Below are 19,575 nucleotides of genomic sequence, written 5' to 3'. Positions count from 1 at the left end.
TAAATATGTTAGCAACATTAGACATTAATTAATTAAGAAACGGAATGCAATGGCTGCAATTCCTAAAATATGTATAATAAATAGAAAGCAAAATATTAACATGAAAAAACGATTAAGCTCTTTTGAGTAGCCAATCTTTGAATGCGAAAACACTCATTACCCAACTCATTAATAAAGCAACGATACCTAAGGAAATATTAAGTGTGAACATAGAGGTAAATCCTCTGTATTCAAACGCATAAACTATTGGATCGCAAGATTCCATGAATATCAAACCACCACATAATAATGCAAAGCTTACTAACAACTCACTGATAGGTCTGAGTGGTTTAGTTAACTCTCTAGTAGCAGGTAAGATCAATAATAATAAATAAGTTATAAATCTGAAAACAGTTCCCAACATAAACAAATTACCCCATTGCTTATGAATGTCTGTCGATAACATGGAAGCTTGAGCATGCTGTGACATCAAAACACCAGTCCAGTAAATAGTCAAAATTGGGAATGGATTTGGTGAAAATCCTGGGGTAGCTTTGATAATTTTGGACGAGAAGGATTGGTCATTAAACTTTTCGAAGTTATTGATCGACTTTTCGAATCTCCAGCTTGCCAACTTGAATTCAGTTAAGACACCACACAAACCACAGCCAATATAAATGAATGCGATCGATGCATGCTGTAAATCTTTGGTCGACCATTCACCACCTGGGTTTGCTAAATGCTCCATGAAAATGTTGGTGCATCCATAGAACAAAATCAAAGAAGATTCGATCATTTCCATAGTGCATAAACCCTTACCCTGGATTCTATTCCAGCGACCGAGTTTCAATTCGTAGTTCTTAATAAACTTATGGTTCCAAGCCCAGCCCTTGTTTGTGAATGCACCACAATATCTGGCCAAATATAAAAGCCCTAAACTGAAAAAGACACCACCCTTGATGAAGTGGGCTAATAAATTGAAAACAAAGCTACCCTGGCCAAAGCAACCAAAAGTGGCAACAGCGGTGGGTAAATAGACCAAAAAGTAGAAGAATTGGCACCAATTCAACAAATTGAATATGTAAACAGAAAACTTGCCGAAGAAATTGACCATAGTGGTAACGACTGGGATACCAGTCACCTTCTTTAAGAACCTATTGCCGCAGCTTTTGGGTGGGAACATAGAATCGAGCGATGTCTTCAAATTAGCGTCCATTGAGCCACCCCGTTCAATCGAATTGGAGCTATCTCTCGAAGTATCGTACAAAGTGGCCGATGGCGATGCACATGTTTCCTGGCTCTCTTCGTCAGATATGGTGAAGTAATCAGCAGCAATAGAGTCTTTGTTGGTTGCTGCTTTGTACCCAAAGTTGAAGATTGCAAATATAACATGCGCAGTCGTCGAAATTCCCAAAATCACACTCATCTTATTATAAGCATTATTAGGGTACAAGTCTGGAATTGACTTCACAAACACCGAAAAACTAATCAATCCAACCAACACTGACGCCGAATGCACAAATAACAAGGGATAGTACCAATTCGATCCCACGTTATTCAACACAAGACAGATCGGATACAAAAATACAAACGACATGAGCGTCAACCCAATATGCCAGTACAATGCCGCTTTATGATCCGATTTCACCGTGAAATAAGTCGTGGTATCGTAGTTTTCCCAGAATATTCTCTCCTCCGGTAAAAGCTCAGTCTGCAAGATCGGCATCCCGTGCTGGTGATGCTCTACATGAGGTGTAGCCACAACTTCCTTTGTGTTGCTTTTGGTCGGCTCATGCTCACCGCTTTTCATTCCATGGTGCTCCTCATGCTCCATATGTTTCATGTGTTCCGCCCGTACTCTCAATCTCTCTGGGACACTTACTGTTGTATCATGATTCTCTATGCTCATCACACCAGCGGCTGCCACTATCCATGCTAATCCTATCGAATATGTAGGTTTCATGCTTACTAAGATCTCAATTGAAAGTTATTACAATATAAGAATCGTTTCTAACGCTTCTATCAGAAATTATACGTGAAAGTGTTATATATATATTCTATAAAACCTAGGTGATATCGGATATATATAGATCATGCTATAAATTTCTCTGGTCATACTCATACTCAATCATGTGACCGGAATATTCGGCTGAAAAACGAATAAAACATTTTCCTGAGTCCCTGATGACTACACCTAGATCCGAAACGAGTAAATTAATCACATTTTCGAACCATTTCGGAAATAAAATTAGCAACGGTTAGCAGGTCAGCCGATACGACAAATTAAATAACGCAGTCGAAATAGAGGCATATGCGGCAGGAGAAACGATATGCATGATCGGATTACAAGGCATTTTTTCTTGTAAGGTAATCGAACCTCGAGTAAGTGTAGCCGATAAATGGCAAGTCTTCCTTGACATTTCCGCCGTTCTGTAGCACCTGGTCTCTTTGCTCCATTGCTTTGGACAAGGCAGGGGAGTCGGGAACGTTTTCGAGCTCGTCTGTAGGGAAGAACCTTGTATCGGTGATGGAGCGGAGCTTGGGGATGAAGGGAGCATCGACTTTTCTGATGGTGTCCCAGTCGACACCTCGGAAAAAAGGATGCAGTTTGAGTTCGTCGGCGCCGTTGTATCTACCTAGTCTGTTTTCTGCGTTTGTCAAGAGTTTGCGGATCAAGTCCTCGGATTCGGGCGACAAATGGATGTCGTCTGGGATCTGGAGGGTTTCCTGCCAGTTGAGGATCTTTCTGTATGTTTCATGGGGGGTCTCGGAGCAGAACGGAGGCCATCCGATCAAGCACTCGAACATGATTGCCCCAAGCGACCACCAATCGCATTCCTGGCCGTACCCTTGGTGCACGAATATCTCGGGTGCAATGTAGTCGGGGGTACCCACTGTCGAGTACGCCATGAGTCTTCTAGACTTACGCCAGGTCTGCATTTGTTGTCTGTTGGACATGGTCAAGTGGATGGCATCCACCATCATGGAATTCCTATTGTTGGTTGCCATTGATGGTGCCTGAAGGTTGCCATTCTGCGGATTCGTGTGATGAGGATTCTCCTTTTCAAGCAACTTTTTGTAGTAATTTGAATCATGTGTTTTATGGAACCCTGTCGACAACCCAAAATCTGACAACTTGATATGGCCTCGGATATCTATCAAAATGTTATCTGGTTTGATATCTCTGTGAATAAATCCCAACTTGTGAATGGCCTCGATGGCCAACACACACTCTGCCATGTAGAATCTGGTGATGTCTTCGGTGAAGATTTGCCATCTAATCAACATGGTCATTAAATCCCCCCCTGGTAAAAACTCCATAATCAAGTATAAATACTGAGCATCTTGAAATGAGTAATATAAAGAAACCACCCATGGGGAATCAGATCCTGCCAACACGTCTCTTTCTGCTTTAACATGTGCCAATTGATCTTTCTTATACATTTCTGACTTCAATAATGTCTTCATAGCGTAGATCTTACCTGTATCTCTTTTTTGAACTAATCTAACTTCACCAAAAGCACCCTTACCAATAACTTTTACAGTGTTGAAATCTTCCAAGGATAACTTTGTTCTTCTTAATCTTAAGAATTGGGATTCTTTCTTACCCAAATTCTGTAACTGTCTATTTTTACGTTCTTCGGACGATCCACTTTCTTCATTCAACAATTTGTGTTCCAAATCTAATCGTCTTTGGTTCCTTTCAATTGCATGAGCAACTGACATTTGATAATAATTTTCTAATTTCAATTTTATCGAAGAAGCCTTGTCCTGTGCTATCTTATTTAATGAGTTTGGTTGACGGTTAAAATATATGTAATTAGACTTTTGAGCATTTGGATCATTGGATGCACCGGCTGGGGGGATATTGGAATTGGGCAAATTCAAATTCGACTTTAAGAATGAGCTTTCGGTAGGACTCGAAAGGTCTGCATTACTGTTGTTGTTGAGCTTGGTGAAGGTTACGGGTGGTTTGAAATCCAATGATCTTTCAGAATCAACTGATTGAAATTGCTGATTCCTTAAATTAGCATCGTCATTTTTAGTTGGCGTTTGGAAATTTTGTTGAAATGAATGTGGATGTGTCATTGGTGATGAATTTAATTCTTGCATTGGAGGCTGTTCATGAATCTCGGTGAGATCTTCATCCATAAAGCTATCATCATCCTGAAATTCCTGTCCTAAATCGCTTGGTTGGTTTTGTTGAGAAAACCTGAGGTTTGGAATGTTCTGTCTCTGCAAATCTTGTTGGAATGTCCCCATTTGAGGTAAATCTGAATTCGATCCGTTGTTTTGTAAAAAGGTAGAGAATGGCTGTCTAGGGGGCTGAGGTTGTTGTTGTTGATTTTGTTGATTTTGTTGATGTTGCTGCTGTTGTTGTATATGCTGTTGTTGTTTATAATGTAGTTGTTGTTGATGTTGTTGCTGTTCAGCCTGCATTTGATGAAAGTAAAGCTGTTGTTTCTGCTCATCAGTCAAGTAATCGTAATTCATCTTTCAATATCCACCAATCTGTATAAAAATAATCTACCGTTATACGGAAGCTTTAATTCAAATAAAAAGTCTAATACGCCTATCAAAACAAATGCTTATGATTTAGGGCGACTCGAATCAAAATCCAAACAATAGGACCCAAAAAAAAAATTCCGATATATATTTCTTTCAATAGTAAGCCACTCAGTTGCTTCGTCAATATCTTACTAAAACCAGGTGTGTTGTAGATCAGTTATGTATATATATATATATATATATATATATATATCGAAAGACTTGGATAAAATGTGGCGGAAGGTGTAAAGCTTGAAAGAAAAAAATAAATACTCCTATATGGATTTCGATCGCGACGGTGTTTTGATTAAGCTTGGCCTCATATAGTGGTTAACGACTACGAAGCAAATCGAGACCCAAAATGAACCCCAAATGATTTATATTACAATCATACATAAAGCGATTAATTTTCTGTAAAGTTTATTAACAAAAAGTTGAAAACCCCAATTTGGCTATTGAAAAATCAAAATTAAACCTATAAAACAATATTTAAACATATACTTGTGTAATAATGTAGCAAAGTATTCAATAGACTTAAAATTGTAAAGCTTGACCCTTTTGCTTCTTGTCACCACCTAATTCGAAGTGCTTACATCTCTTTAAAGATAATTGAGCCTTGGTCTTACAGACGACACATTCCAATCTTAAAACAACCTTCTTGGTAGTCTTAGCCTTTTTGTGGAAAACTGGCTTGGTTTGACCACCGTAACCCTTTTGCTTACGGTCATATCTTCTCTTACCTTGAGCGAATAAAGAGGCTTTACCGGCCTTGTATTGGGTAACCTTGTGTTGAGTATGCTTACGACATTCCTTACCCTTACAGTAAGTCCTTCTAGTCTTTGGAACGTTAACTATAATGATGTTAGTATTCTGCATCCATATGTGCTGCTTCTGTGTATCAAAAATAACATATGTCAGTACAACCGTACGAGACTGTCCTTCTTCAATAATCCTCCATTCTCCACCCAACGTAATATAAATAATCTATCTTATTCTCTCTGCTAACCTCAAATTTCTATTCCTTTGATATCAGTGTCCACTTCTTCTATCAACCATTGTCGAATTTCATGCTACGTTTCGACTAGTCATTTATATCGTTTTCTGGGGGGTATTTATTCATTCGTTATCCATAGACATCTCATACGTCTTATACTGGTCTTTTCTGTCTCTCGATACATCTTCGAAGTCTTATTTATTGCTTGTAACATACCCATTATGTCTTATTTATAGGTAATGTGATTAAGTACTATATAAAAGTTAAAAATCAAACTTTTTTTCACTTCTAGTAAAGCGATATTGTCAGACTATGGTAGGTGTCTAGACTGAAAATTTTTTGGAATTGTGTCCCTCGGTATTACCCGGAGTTCTTATTGACACAAAACTGAAATTTATCAAAATCGGTTTTCTGGTTGCAGTCATGTGATGATGAGGGCTATAAGCCCTACTATGGATGGATAATATGGTTGGTATGGAGGGACTGAACCGTTGACGGGTGCTTAGAGTGGATGTCTAGTATGGATGCTTAGGTGTAACTAGGAGAAACGGAGTCTTTCGGTATATGATGCAATTGTAGAGTATTTCGCAAGCAGTAGAATAAGATGTGCCAGGAGTACCTGCTGCTAGGTACAAAAAAAGCACATACTAGTTGGTAGACACAAACCATGAATAAGGCCTGGATAATTTGAAGATAATTCCCCGCGCTAGAAATGATGTTACAGGTTGAATAAACACATAATAATATATTAACCGAAATAAATAGAGGTCGAAAGAATTTAAAGATCAAGAGTCTAGTGACTGTACCCTGGTGGAAAAAAGAAGAATTAAAAAAACGAATGTTAGCCCAGAGTCTATACCAACACCGTCTTGCAGACTAATGTACACGACGAGAAACCGCCAGACTGGTTCAGCTTGCGACTGGCTCAGTTTTGGGTAACCGTGGTATATATGGTCGACGTCGACGTAACGGTCTCGGAGTCATCTTCTTCTTCGGCATAATAGTAGTCGTAGTTTACCACACAAACACTGTTAGATGTCACGGTGGAAACATTTTCTATTATCCATGAATCGGACGATGTAGCACTTTGAGGAGTGATTGCTGGCGCATTTACATCCGCAGATGAGCTTGGGGAGTCGGTGACTATTTCTGTGGAGGTAGTTTGAGTAGCATCGGTATTTTCTGGAGCTGCAGTCTCGGTGGCATCGTTATTTTCTGGAGCAGCAGTCTCGGTGGTACCGCTATCTTGAGGTTCACTGGTGTTTGGAGCAACTTCCTTGTTCTGAATAGGCGTGTTGGCGACCGTGGTGTATGTGTGCGGCGTACCGAACACAGTTGAAGTAACTGTAGCAGTGTAGCGGGTATAGGTTTCGGTAGCAGTATTCACAATCATATTCGTTTGTGTAGACATGGTACCTTCAACAATGTGAGTATTGGTCTGGGTATTCTGCACAGTAGATGTAAGGTGAATCACAACCTTATCATCATCACGCTTTTCGTTATCTTTAGCAGGAGCAGCAAGTGTTTGAGCCGATAATAAACCGAAGGCTAAGGAATAAATTGTAGTAAGCTTCATTTTTTCGTTTTTCTGATAATAATAGCAAATTTAGAGATGTTGTGTAAAGGAATGACTGTAGTTAAAAAATAGTATAAGAGAATGACTATAGTTGGATAAAGAGAGTGAGAGTAGTTGACACTAGGGATACTTAGTTAGTAGATTCTTGACTTGAGTGGTATCAATTAAGTTTTGGTGGTAGTTTGTAACAAGGTTTACTTTAAAAAGCCTAATTTCAGTGAGAAAACAGCCGCGTTATAAATATATCGATGTACTTCGAACACAGATTTGACACATGGCTGGCCAAAAGGTTCATTTGACTCTAAATTGACTTTCGCCAAACTAAACGGGTCGTTAAACTCATCGGTGCTTGCTCAACTACTCTTTCTGGTTGCAAGCATTCCAAACTAGGCTACGGTGCTGGCTGCGAAAACTAACGAATTCTTGGTTATGCGCGCGTGGTTGCTGGCTTATTCCCCTTCATCGACAGAAGGCTCTTTGCCATTATCTAAGACCATCGGGACCAACATAACCAAGCATATGAAGTCACAAACACTACGTGTTTCCACGGTGATGACTTCATGGTTGCGGGAGCGGTGTTGCTATTTTTTGGAGCCAAGGATGTGCACTAATTTTTAGCAAGTCGCCTGGATAATTGCACTTTGTCTCGACCCGCTGCTTGACGTACATCATGTCCCATTCATTTCCTTACATCCTAATCACACCAATCGCTGCTCATACCAGCAATTGGTAGTATATGTTTAATAAAATCCCATGTTTCGGACTTTTGGTTTGATGGTGAGTCTGTCGCAGGAGATTTTCGTCGTATTCCAACCGAGCGGTGACCGATCTCTAGCCCAACCAAGGCCACTACGACCCATATTTATCTCCCAAATTCCACCCAGATTGCTCTGAAAGTATATTCTACATCTCTATATGAATCCAATTACAACCCCATATGATTTTCTTTGCTATAAGCGGACGTCTTGTCTTCATCTACACGGTATAAGAGTAGAATAAACCAAACCGGCATACCGGCCACCGACCGTCATTCAATTTTTCTCGCGATCCGGAAGCTCTAAGACTGATGATTCCGGGAAAAACATCCTTTATTTGTTTTCTTTCACTATGATGATCTAGTAAATCATAGGTTTTAGTCGATATAAACTACAATATGAGCTATTTTGGTAATAATAATAACCCGTTGGCGTTTCCATCATATAACCAATCACCCTTCCCCCAAAGAAGCTTATCAGGGATGAGCAATCTTCAACAACAACAATTGTCTCACCTCCAGAACCCCCAGGGTCATCAGGGAGATACAGCGTCAGCAGCGGCAGTGGCAGTGGCAGTGGCACAACAGCAACAGCAACAGCAGCATCAACAACAACAGCAACATCATCCACACCATCAGCGTCCCCAACATTCACTTCAGCATTTACACAAACTGCAAAGCGGTCTGGGGTCTGTTCCCCCACAACATGGACAAACAGCAATGGATGAAAAACAGGGCCAGGCAGTGATCAGAAAGGAACGTAAAAACAGGCCGGGCCAAAAATTTGGTGCAAAGAAGAAGTCGTGGGTTTGGTCGTGGTTTATTCAGGACTCACAAGACCCTAATATAGCAGCCTGTGACTACTGTGGAAAGATTATTACTAGATTGGCGTCAGATAAAGGGTCACCAAAGAAGCTCAGTGAGCACTTGAAGACACACAAGTTGACGAAAGATTCGATAAATAACTCAAGGCCAATTCCTATTGACGGGAACGGTATAACGTACGCACCCAACGGAATGCCCTTGAACTATCCTTCAAATTTCCAACAAGCACAACAAGTACATCAGACACAAGCATCTAACAACTCGCATGTTCCCAATGTGAATCCACAGCTTTCGGACGACGCTGACGAAATGGATCCCAAGAAGAAGGCAAGGTATAATAATAAGTATAAGCCTCGCAGTAACGTGAACAACATTGACTCTTCGTTGTCTTCTTTCGGTATGAATTCCAACCGGAGATTTTTGTCTGCGGATTTTGATAATTCGCCCTATTCATCAATGAAGTTCCACAAGCACTTAATGAAATTCTTAACTGAGAACAAGTTATCTATAAATGTAATTAAATCGCATTCCTTCCAACAACTTATTTATGATTTAAGATCAGATTCAGTAACTGAATTATTGGAATTAACTGGTTTGTACTCGTCCTTACTAGAAGTAAGCCGGTTTGACGCAAACGGTACTGGGCCCGCCAACACAGAAAATAATGACGCCGACCCTTCCATACCTTCTGTCAATGAGGCTAATGTGGTCAATTCCTTGGCCCAGGCAGTGGAACAAAAGGCAAATAATGCAAATGCAATGGCGGTTGTCAATGCGGCTACGAATCAAGGCTGATTCTTTTATTCATGATTGTATATTAAATGTTGTATTATATCATTTTTGTACATATATTTATTTTGTGAAATAGTTTAACGTATATTTATTGTGGAATACTTTACTAGTATATGAGAGTTATAACTTCGGCTTGCTAACGATTATATCGTTATGATATGGAATCAAATTCCAGGTATGGCCTATTCTATCATTCAACTCCGACTTGTCTGTAGTATGCAAATTCTCGTAGCAACTATTTATCACTTCAATTGGAATACATAACACTGTTTTCGATAGCTTCTCCGTATTCTCATCTTCCTCTTCACCAAAAGCAGGTAGAATAACTTGCGCATTGGAGCAAATCAAACCCACTAATTTATTTGAAGACTGCTTAAATAACCCGCCCCCAGAAGAACCGTTCCAACATGAAGCCGACGTCACAATAATACAAGGCAATGTAGCATTATCGCCTTTATACAAAGGAAGCGAGTGTTTGGCAGATATATTACCAGTAGATTCTAATGGCTCCACGTAGAGATTGTTGAAGTACAACCCAAAGCCGATTGTACTGACAGGTTCCCCGGTCAGATAAAAGTAATCATATTCAATAGGAGCTATATTGTCAATATCCATAAGCCTTTTTTGATTTGCAAAAGAAAGCTTGATAAATGACAAATCTAACTGTTCATACGGGGTAATAACAACGTCTTCGTTCGTTAACTTGATTGTTTGATCCCTAGTTAAAAATATTTTGCAATCAACCAGCACGGGTCTATCAATATATTGCTTAATTACATGGTTGTTTGTCACTAGCGTGGTATGATTATAATACACACATGATCCCCAGAACAGACTATTGTTTTTGCTAACAACTACAGGTAAAACTGAGCAGATTCTGTCTACTCCGTTAGACGATTTCATTGAAGGTCTCATACTTAAATTGGGGAACCGCTTCATGATTAACTTCCAAATAATTTCCCACGATAATATAAATATCAAGTCCCCATCCCCATTGTACTTGCGTAAATTGCCCAACACTAACCCTATAGAACCTGTCATGTCGGATTTGGTGACAATCCCTCCTGCCATGTTTTCCAAATATTTAATATCGGATAAATAGCCCAATGTCTCATTATCTTTAGTTGTCTTGAGATTGACTCCCCCTACCGAAAGAAAATCACTAAATAACAACGGATTCGTAAAGCTGAACGGACAAGAGCGGATAGTGATTGAGTCAGATGCCTCCGCATTTGCAAATTCAATCACTTTATATGCTTCTGGGCCTATCAATTTGCTCAAGGACCCAGTTTTAAGCTCAAGTCCCAATATATTTAGATCCATAAGGGTATTTCTGGGAACCGTATCATTCGGAATTATCTTGAACCCATTTTCCTTGAAAAAGTTCAAATATTTATATAAATTATCGACTCGTCTCTCCATTAACGGAATGTCAAAGCTTGGAATACAAGTATGCCAATTCACATCGTCCCCTTCACAAAGGGAGCTCGAAGTTACATATAGCTGGTAATCTTTCAAACTATGTGGGGGAATATGACTGAGCGAGATGGTTGACTCATATAATATCTGTCCATCCGCATTCCTAAGAACTAAATTAACACCCGTAAGTGCATTTATATCTCCCTCTGATATAAATCTAATACATACCGGTACATAGTACCATATAGCGGTCATGTTGTCTTCAATAATCGGATATGTTCTTATCATACCATTGGAGTCATATTTAATAATCTATATCGGTCTGCATATAACATAATGCCTTTTTCTCTCATTTAGTACAACGCGTTGATCATAAACAACTGTATCAACAACCTATTTCTTCTTATCAAATAGAATGAATACTGATGATATGACTGTTCCTGAAACGTCTATAGCTACAATCGAAGACAGCATTATTGTCTCAAAACCGTTTGAAGCCAGTGAAGCTAATAATAGTGACATTATCGCCACTGAAGTTATTAATAGCCAAATAAAGGCATCACCATCCGAATCATCCTTGTCGTCGATAAACAGTGATAGTTCGACTGGAAAGTTGATAAAAAGCTTGTCTGTGGATAAATTGAATAACCAAGAGAATGAAGTTCCGAAGGAGCAAACGCATACGTTGCGTCTCCCCAAAAACTCGAATAAAAAGCCTATCAAATTTACGGTCCGTAAGGTATCACACGAGCCTATAAAAATCAGTAACAAGACCAATGAAAGACAATTTAGTCAAGGTAAGAAGCAAGTAGTGGAATCTCATAAAGCATACGAGCAAATTAAGGCAACACAGTTAAAATATGATCAATATGTCACTCGCATAGGCAAAATCGATAAAGAAATAGATTTTTTGGTGAAGTTATTGCCTCCTTATAACGTTGAAATTGATTATGCAACCAGAACAAAGATAACAAAGGCTATTGAGAAGTTGAAGATGAAGCAAGATGAGTTGGATAAGAAGAAGTACAGTTTAGGCATCACCATCAGCAGATTATGGAGGGATAATAGTGACAGTGATATATGGGTTAGGTCAGTAAGTAACCAATAATTCAGAAGAAAGGGACAAAAGACAATGTGTAGTTATATAGTTATATAATCACAGGTGAAGACAATACATATAACTTTGATGATTAGATTTGTACAATACAATGATAAAATAAAATAATATAATTTTCGCGATTTCCTATAGAGAAGTTCTGGGAGGGTTAATGTGAGGCATAATAGGGGGAAGCATGAAATCGTTGTGCCGAGCCACCGACGGGGTTTCGTGTATGCTACTTGACATCAAATTAAGCGACGATTGTATGTAGTTCAAAACAAACTTCTGTAAGTTGCTCTTGAAATTCACAAGGAAATACTGGTTCTTTATAAACGATAACCACGTTTCAAAGTAATAGTTGAGTTTCTTGAACACACGCCAGAAAAAATCAGTATTAAATTGGAAATCGGAGTTATTGTCATTGATCAAATATAATAGGCATTGTAAAATGCAATTATCTATCAAATGGTTATTCTTCCATAAATTAATCAATAATTTAACTAAAGTTACGTACCATTCTATAATCAAATAATTCAAATTCAATCTATCTTCGAAATTTAAGCCCTTCAATTTCAAAATATCAACCGACTGGAAATTGATGAAGCGCAAATTGAAAATCAATGGGAAACTCACAATCCCTAGGTTATTGTTAATGTCTTTGTTCTCAATTTCAAAAAAAGGAAGCATGCCATTAGAGAATGTTTGCAACGAATTATTCAAATTGTTATTGATAAAAGCCTTAAAATTAAAGGCATGCATAGAGTTGAGATTGAACTCTTTCAATAGCACCGATAAAAGATTCCAGTGGATTGTTTCTGTTGGGTTGAAAATATAGGACTTCAATATATCGTGGAACTTAGAAGGACTCTTTATAATAAGGTTTTTTTTAAATATCTCGTAGATCTCGATGTTTGATGTTTCCGGAATAATCTTATGGATGAGAATGATAGAGTTGTGTAACGCTCTGGTCAGCTTGAAAATGAATAGTTTGCTTGTACGACTGAAATAATTCAATTCGTTAGACACGGTGGAAATCATAATCTCCTGGATGAACTTTGAAGAAATATCGGCCTGCGATATATTATTCATAAAATCAACCAAGTTCAAATCCAGAATGGGTCTCTGAAGGAATAGCTGGTAGAACTTAGGAGGACCATCGTTGATTTGGTAGAGCGATAACAAATTATAGATGCACCAGAATAGGTTCATATTTTTGTTGATAATGTTCGAATTTAATGACAAGTTAGACATAATTATGTAGCTTATATCGTCCAAGTAGTTGAAGTTCAAGTCACACGTTACATCCATTGACTTATATTGGTTCAAGTTGTATTTCAAGTGCGTATACGAGAGGATAAACAACGAATTCAAAATCTCGATCTGGTCGTTGGGGTTGGTGTTATTGTTGTTGTAGTCTGGAATGAGCTTTTGCACTAACAACGACCACGAATGATGGAAGTTGGCAATGCAATGGGCAGTGTTCCCCACATTGATATGCCCGATCGACAAGATCGAGTAGATCAAACAGAGCTTGAAGTCGGGAATGCGATCGATTTCGTGGAACTGCAAAAACTTGCTCAAATTCTGCAACACCTCAGGAATGATCGGCGCATCATCTTGCGCTAACATCGTATACCCTACAACAAAAATCTCTGATTCCGCGTCGCTCTTTAATATTGTCCCCACCTTGTGCGCTATTGACAAGAGAAGCCCATGGTTGGTAATAGCATTCTGTCTTGCTCCAATTGTCACTGCTGCATTCACACCCCCGGTGGACATCCGATTAACTGGTACTCCACCCATTCCTACGCCAATATTCGTGTCGCTGCCGCCGTTACTAGTGGTCTTCCCCATTCCCCCACCACCTACTCCTCCTGCTCCACCGCCACCTACTCCTCCTGACGTACCAATACTATTAACGTTCCCAATCACTCCATTCGCTCCTCCTGTAGAATGTCGACGTTCTTTCGAAACCGCAATATTGTGCACTGTTTTGCAATGTCTCTGCAATAAATCTCGTCTTACAAAAGCTGACGTACAATGTACGCAGTGAAACGGTTTTTCATTAGTGTGTGATCTTTCATGTCGTTGTTTATGTTCCGACCTAGAGAACGCTCTGGCGCAAAATGAACAAATGTACTTCTTTTCTGCCGCCATCTGTTTAGTAACAAAATCCCCATTCTAAACCTGAAGAAAGAAAGAATGGAATTTTGCATCTTTTTATCGTAATTATCCCCGCGTTTTTCCAACTTAGTTACCCGGAGTTGTGTCCGCATTATACGAGTCGATGATTACCCTCTTACGTAATAAGAACAAAGATCTCTGGATGTTCTCCAACTTGTCTCCAACCAGGACTGTTGTGGAATAAAAGACCGCAAGTCATGCATCAGCGCATTGCACAGAGTGGGTCTGCGACGGCTCCGTGCATTTGTTACAGAAATACGGTTTGATATACGGTTTTAGGGAGTGATAGTGGAGAATAGAGCGATAGACACTGGCCATTTTGTGCGTATAGCGAGTCTAGGAGTGACGTAGTGTTGTTGACGTGTTGTAGATGTGATATAGGGTTTGTAGGGTCTGAATTATGGTTTCATTATATATACGGGATCAGTGGTATGGATCGAGGGTATGGATCCAGGTGGATCGAGGACAGATCTCGAACCAAAGGTGATTCTAGGTTTTGAAATAAAGCCGTAAATACTGATGGCGTGACCGAGAGCGAAATGGCTTCGATACATGGGCAGCAACAGACTAGGCATTGTAAGTGACGAAGAGGTAGTGTAACAGGTTAGAGGTGTTTGATGTTGATAGCGGGGGTTACAGATGACTTCTGAAGCAAGCGATGCATTGGAGGGATGCACATAGAGGTCCGTGTAGCAGATTAGGCTGAATGCTACATGGTTATAGTATAGCTCGAAGTTTAACATATGTGTACAAGTCCGTTATTGTGATCTCTACAAATTGAACTGTTGGGATAAAAAATCTAATCTTAGTGGGGTCGATGGTCTTGGTTGGGGTATATAATAAAATAAATTTATTTCTGTGCATAGTTGCGAAAATCATGAAAAAGATACGAAACGATCCCAATCTGCGTGGATTAGAGGCAGAAAACAAACTAAAAAAACAATGCGATAAAAGGGGCGAGGCAGGATGCCTGGTTGAGACAAGAGACAATCCTCACTATAATAGGGACCAGATAATTCAGTTTACCACTGCTAAAGGAGGACCAAGAGGAGGAGAAATCGACGAATAAAGAGAAGGATAGAGAGGGATAAAGACAACACAGTCACATGCACCGATACTTTTTAAAACAATTGAACCGGAGATGTCATTGAGGGCTCATAAGAATAGAGATGCTAATGCCAGAAGTTGTGGCGACTTGGGGAAACGTCGAGAGAAAAGAAATGGTCGTGGGGTTATTGCGGGCAGTGATTCAGAATCATTACGTGAGATGAGTGAAAAATTAAAATTGCACCTAAACAAAAAGTAAAGCTCGCCAATCGTATTCGCTTGAAAGGTCACAGATATTTATCAAGAAAGCGATTTTAATGTCAGCACAACATCCAGGACATGGATACGGGACCGGCGCCCGTTCTATCCTAAGCCGGACTAATAGTGACGAAACCTTAGTCACACAGCGTGAATATCCTTCACCGGGACAGAACCAGAATACACGGCAGCACGAATATGATGATAACAACTTCAGTCTCCACAATAGATCTGGGGACTTGTCGGACTTGAATTCGCTATTTACGTCAGGCTCTGACGAAACTGTGACAAATAATATCAAGATTTTGGGGTATCCCATCACATCGTACACCTGCGTGCGAGAGTTGCCGATTGTTTCGACGTTCCTACAACCCGGGGTACTTATATTTTCATCGTTGAAGTCTTTGGATATATATTCGCAGAAGAACTTGTCTAATGAAGAGACAGAACTGTATCACTCGCAAGGGTTAGGAATTCCGTTGTTACAGACATCGACGCCGATGCTCAGCATTTTTAAGATCAATTCTCCATTCATGCTCATTTATAAATACAACAATTCGAACGAAAAGTCAGTATTCTGCAAAGTGTACTTTAGGATTTTGACCAATAATATCACTTGTTATATTTTGATATTCCAGCTTGACAATGGCGAATTGAAGACAGTGGTGTTGATGAATAATGGTATTAGGCCATCAGTGGACTTGTTGTACGAGAATACTAAGATCAGAATCACCGGCGTCACAGGTACGACATCAACATTTGCAAATGGCTTCATTCAGCTTTATATCTTACAAAACTCCTCACCTTCGTTAACTGACGAAATGTCGGTACAAAATACGGTGGAGACTATCAATAGTTCGATTAAGAACGTTAAAGTGAGTGTAAACGAATCAAACAAATTGTACAATTCGTTGAAGTTCCAGAAGAAAGCGACTTTAACGAAATTGATGAACGAAGGAAAGACCTTAATCAACACCCCTTTGGCAACGTTCGTCGACGATGGCGATGAAAAATTCAAGGGCCTTAATTTATTTAAAAACGGGACTATAAAAATATTTGAGACGACTAACGATAATGAAAATAATACCAATACGTTAATAATGACCAGTATTCTATTAGTTTTAAGAGAACAAGAATTCAGAAAATTCAGAGGAAACAATAAACCGACATTTGTCAATCATCATAATAATTAGACCTCTGTGAATAATTAATGTATGCTATGCAATACGTACTAAATGCAGTATATGTAGATTTATTCAGGACGATTACTGGTTCATTTATGAAGTAATTACCTACACTTTGAATTTCCTTATCTTTCGGACCGGTAAAATTTGACACATCTGGAAAATATTCGTCAACTGTATTGAATACGCCTAAATTCCTAATGGAAATACTACCAATTTGCTTGACCACTCTGGTTATATACTACTTTTTCAATCTCAGATTTATATGTCAATCAATAAAAAGCCACACCAATTGTTTTGTGTGCCGATTGCATGCAACTCAGCTTTTTGAATTTGTAATAATATAATATCGTTTTAATCTAAGTCAACCAAATACCAAAATGACAGAATCTAAGCTTTCATTTAAAGAACAGATGAAAGGGTTTCCGGCCTGGCAAATGATAGTTGTCAGCTTGATTAGATTTCTGGAGCCGATAGCATTTACATCACTTTTTCCATATGTCTACTTTATGATCCGAGATTTTCATTTCGTGAAAGATGAAGCAAATATTTCAAAGTATTCTGGATACCTTTCAGCTTCTTTTGCATTTACCCAGTTCTTATGCTGTATACAATGGGGTAAAGCGTCCGACAAAGTTGGCCGAAAACCAATTTTAATTGTAGGATTATTTGGAACGTCACTTTGCATGCTTACATTTGGATTCTCTACTAATTTCTACATGGCATTATTTGCCAGATCTGCTATGGGTGCATTGAATGGAAACATTGCAGTACTTAGAACAATGATCGGAGAAATAGCTACAGAAAGGAAACATCAGGGTACTGCATTTTCAATCTTACCGTTATTTTGGAATGTGGGAAGCGTTATTGGCCCTTTGATAGGGGGATCTAAGTATTTAACTAGGCCTCAAATCACGGACTCGGTTATGAAAGTGAATGAAGGTATCTATGATAGGTTGTTGAACAAATACCCCTACGCATTGTCGAATGTAGTAGTGGCACTATTCTTATGGTTCAGCATGTTAATGGGGTTCTTGTTCTTGGAAGAAACTCATTCCCAACTAAATAAAAGAAAAGATATTGGCCTTGAAATTGGTGATTGGATAAGAAAAAGACTAGGCTTCGACGTTCCTATTCGTAAGTGGAATATTCCCTCGAAGACAAAGCCCAAGAGATCACGAGTTCCGGAACCAAACAGGGACTCGGTAGACGAACGAGAGGATGTGATTCAAAACAGCAGTAACTCGAACGGGAATATACATGAAGATCAACAGGAAGAAGATTTGGATTCCTTTGATGAAAACACTTCGCTCATTCAACCACGCCCAATTTATTCTTCACTCGTTGATGAAGATGACGAGACAAGCTCAATTTGCTCAGAAGATAATTTAGGTCCGTTAACCAGAAGATCATCGAATGCTCTTTTAAGAAGATATTCGTCCAATATGTCTGTCAGGCCTTCTTTATCAAGAATTAGTACTAATAGATATTCTATCAGTGACGTTTCTACTATAAATAAAAATACATTCACCAGGGAAGTGTTCACTGGTCCCGTTATCCAGACGATGTTGGGAAATTTTCTTCTATCGTTTCATACTTTAGTATATCTGGAGTTTTTGCCAGTGTTGTTGGCATCTAAATTTATGCCAGAGGAGTTGAAATTTCCAACAAGATTGAAAGGTGGGTTCGGCTACGATTCAAACACAATTGGTACCTTATTATCTGTCACTGGTCTTTTAGGTGTTTTCATTATTATGCTTGTGTTTCCCTTAATGGACAGAAACTTGAGGACTATCACTGGTTACAGGATATCGACTAGTATATTCCCACTCATGTACTTCATGTTGCCATTTTTGATCTACACTATACCGGGTTACAATCCAAAATCACCACAGCACTTGACAAAAACCCTTTTATACCTCAACTCTGGGATCCGTACTTTAGCATCTTCCACATCCACTCCACAAGTGATCGTGTTGATCCATAGAGCATCTCCACCAAAATATAGAGCTTTTATAAATGGAACAACATTGAGTTTAACAGCACTTGCAAGGTGTCTTGCGCCGCTAATCTGGGGTGCGTTGATGTCATTTTTCGACAGCTTGGCATTGGGCCAATTAACTTGGATAACTTTAGCCGTAATGTCTGTCGGGGCATTGGTCCAATCCTTCTACATAGATGAGTATGATGAAGATATCAAGCCCACCGAAAGAGACGAGTCTAACGACCAGACCGTATAAGCAGCCATTCTGCATTAGGCAATAGAAACATGGTTGGATGACATAATCAAAGAAAGAATAGCAAAACAAAAGACCAATGAAAATCATCTCATTCTTATCGGGTGCCCCATGGCTACCTTCATAATTAATTGACTTAGTCATAGCTATTGATATAATAATTAGTATTATACATGCATCTACAGGTAAAATTAGGATTTTAAAATATATTATTAAAACAATATAATAGGTATTTGTAGCTATATTGACATTAATTATTCCCAAAATTTCCAAAAAAAAAAAATGATTCCCGATAATACAATAAATAACCTTGTGTTCGATTCCCGTCAAACACAACATTATGTGGTAAATGATAAAAAGCAGCAATAAAAATCGTCAATAGATAATAATATTTGTTGTAGAATAAAAAAAAATACAGGTTCGTATTATAGCAATACAAAAAGACCGTCAGAATATAGGACCAAAACACAAATGGGCAGTATCAATACAACAAAGCATTCGTAGTCGACATTAGAGAATATTTCACTTAAGCATAATTTCCACTACCAATCTTCGGTACATCGACAAAGCCCGTATTATTTATTAGTATTAGTATTATTATTAGTTCTAGCAGCGCCAATGACCCCATATCCCAACTAATCAATTTGTCATTATTTTAACCATCGATTTAGAATCTTTG

The 19,575-nt window shown here is 38.8% G+C and overlaps 11 protein-coding genes across 11 annotated transcripts; 5 read left to right on the top strand and 6 right to left on the bottom strand. All coding sequences in view use genetic code 12, as the record gives it.

The window, feature by feature from the left end:
• Nucleotides 1-112: 112 nt before the first annotated feature.
• DEHA2F12870g (DEHA2F12870p) lies at nt 113-1,942 on the bottom strand (the record flags this gene model as incomplete). The annotated part of the gene is made up of 1 exon (XM_002770765.1): nt 113-1,942. The coding sequence occupies one exon, from the start codon at nt 1,940-1,942 to the stop codon at nt 113-115; it is 1,830 nt and encodes a 609-aa protein (XP_002770811.1).
• Nucleotides 1,943-2,322: 380 nt separating this feature from the next.
• Nucleotides 2,323-4,473, bottom strand: DEHA2F12848g (DEHA2F12848p; the record flags this gene model as incomplete). Its single annotated transcript, XM_460922.1, has 1 exon — nt 2,323-4,473. One exon carries the CDS (start codon nt 4,471-4,473, stop codon nt 2,323-2,325), a length of 2,151 nt encoding a protein of 716 aa, XP_460922.2.
• A 588-nt stretch (nt 4,474-5,061) lies between these two features.
• Nucleotides 5,062-5,741, bottom strand: DEHA2F12826g (60S ribosomal protein L42; the record flags this gene model as incomplete). The annotated part of the gene is made up of 2 exons (XM_460921.1): nt 5,062-5,378; nt 5,738-5,741. 2 exons carry the CDS (start codon nt 5,739-5,741, stop codon nt 5,062-5,064), a joined length of 321 nt encoding a protein of 106 aa, XP_460921.1.
• Nucleotides 5,742-6,446: 705 nt separating this feature from the next.
• Nucleotides 6,447-7,097, bottom strand: DEHA2F12804g (DEHA2F12804p; the record flags this gene model as incomplete). Its single annotated transcript, XM_460920.1, has 1 exon — nt 6,447-7,097. The coding sequence occupies one exon, from the start codon at nt 7,095-7,097 to the stop codon at nt 6,447-6,449; it is 651 nt and encodes a 216-aa protein (XP_460920.1).
• Nucleotides 7,098-7,526: 429 nt separating this feature from the next.
• DEHA2F12782g (DEHA2F12782p) lies at nt 7,527-7,715 on the top strand (the record flags this gene model as incomplete). Its single annotated transcript, XM_002770764.1, has 1 exon — nt 7,527-7,715. The coding sequence occupies one exon, from the start codon at nt 7,527-7,529 to the stop codon at nt 7,713-7,715; it is 189 nt and encodes a 62-aa protein (XP_002770810.1).
• A 535-nt stretch (nt 7,716-8,250) lies between these two features.
• On the top strand, nt 8,251-9,471 carry DEHA2F12760g (DEHA2F12760p; the record flags this gene model as incomplete). The annotated part of the gene is made up of 1 exon (XM_002770763.1): nt 8,251-9,471. The coding sequence occupies one exon, from the start codon at nt 8,251-8,253 to the stop codon at nt 9,469-9,471; it is 1,221 nt and encodes a 406-aa protein (XP_002770809.1).
• A 117-nt stretch (nt 9,472-9,588) lies between these two features.
• On the bottom strand, nt 9,589-11,175 carry DEHA2F12738g (DEHA2F12738p; the record flags this gene model as incomplete). Its single annotated transcript, XM_460917.2, has 1 exon — nt 9,589-11,175. The coding sequence occupies one exon, from the start codon at nt 11,173-11,175 to the stop codon at nt 9,589-9,591; it is 1,587 nt and encodes a 528-aa protein (XP_460917.2).
• Nucleotides 11,176-11,302: 127 nt separating this feature from the next.
• DEHA2F12716g (DEHA2F12716p) lies at nt 11,303-11,995 on the top strand (the record flags this gene model as incomplete). The annotated part of the gene is made up of 1 exon (XM_460916.1): nt 11,303-11,995. The coding sequence occupies one exon, from the start codon at nt 11,303-11,305 to the stop codon at nt 11,993-11,995; it is 693 nt and encodes a 230-aa protein (XP_460916.1).
• Nucleotides 11,996-12,130: 135 nt separating this feature from the next.
• DEHA2F12694g (DEHA2F12694p) lies at nt 12,131-14,143 on the bottom strand (the record flags this gene model as incomplete). The annotated part of the gene is made up of 1 exon (XM_460915.1): nt 12,131-14,143. One exon carries the CDS (start codon nt 14,141-14,143, stop codon nt 12,131-12,133), a length of 2,013 nt encoding a protein of 670 aa, XP_460915.2.
• Nucleotides 14,144-14,987: 844 nt separating this feature from the next.
• DEHA2F12672g (DEHA2F12672p) lies at nt 14,988-15,239 on the top strand (the record flags this gene model as incomplete). The annotated part of the gene is made up of 1 exon (XM_002770762.1): nt 14,988-15,239. One exon carries the CDS (start codon nt 14,988-14,990, stop codon nt 15,237-15,239), a length of 252 nt encoding a protein of 83 aa, XP_002770808.1.
• Nucleotides 15,240-17,039: 1,800 nt separating this feature from the next.
• DEHA2F12650g (DEHA2F12650p) lies at nt 17,040-18,899 on the top strand (the record flags this gene model as incomplete). The annotated part of the gene is made up of 1 exon (XM_460912.1): nt 17,040-18,899. The coding sequence occupies one exon, from the start codon at nt 17,040-17,042 to the stop codon at nt 18,897-18,899; it is 1,860 nt and encodes a 619-aa protein (XP_460912.2).
• Between the last annotated feature and the right edge of the window lie 676 nt (nt 18,900-19,575).

The sequence above is a fragment of the Debaryomyces hansenii genome, assembly GCF_000006445.2.
Source record: "Debaryomyces hansenii CBS767 chromosome F complete sequence".
Lineage (NCBI taxonomy): Eukaryota > Fungi > Ascomycota > Pichiomycetes > Serinales > Debaryomycetaceae > Debaryomyces > Debaryomyces hansenii.
The sequence above is the reverse complement of the archived record's forward strand: the minus strand, read 5'-3'. Positions and strand labels throughout refer to the sequence as shown.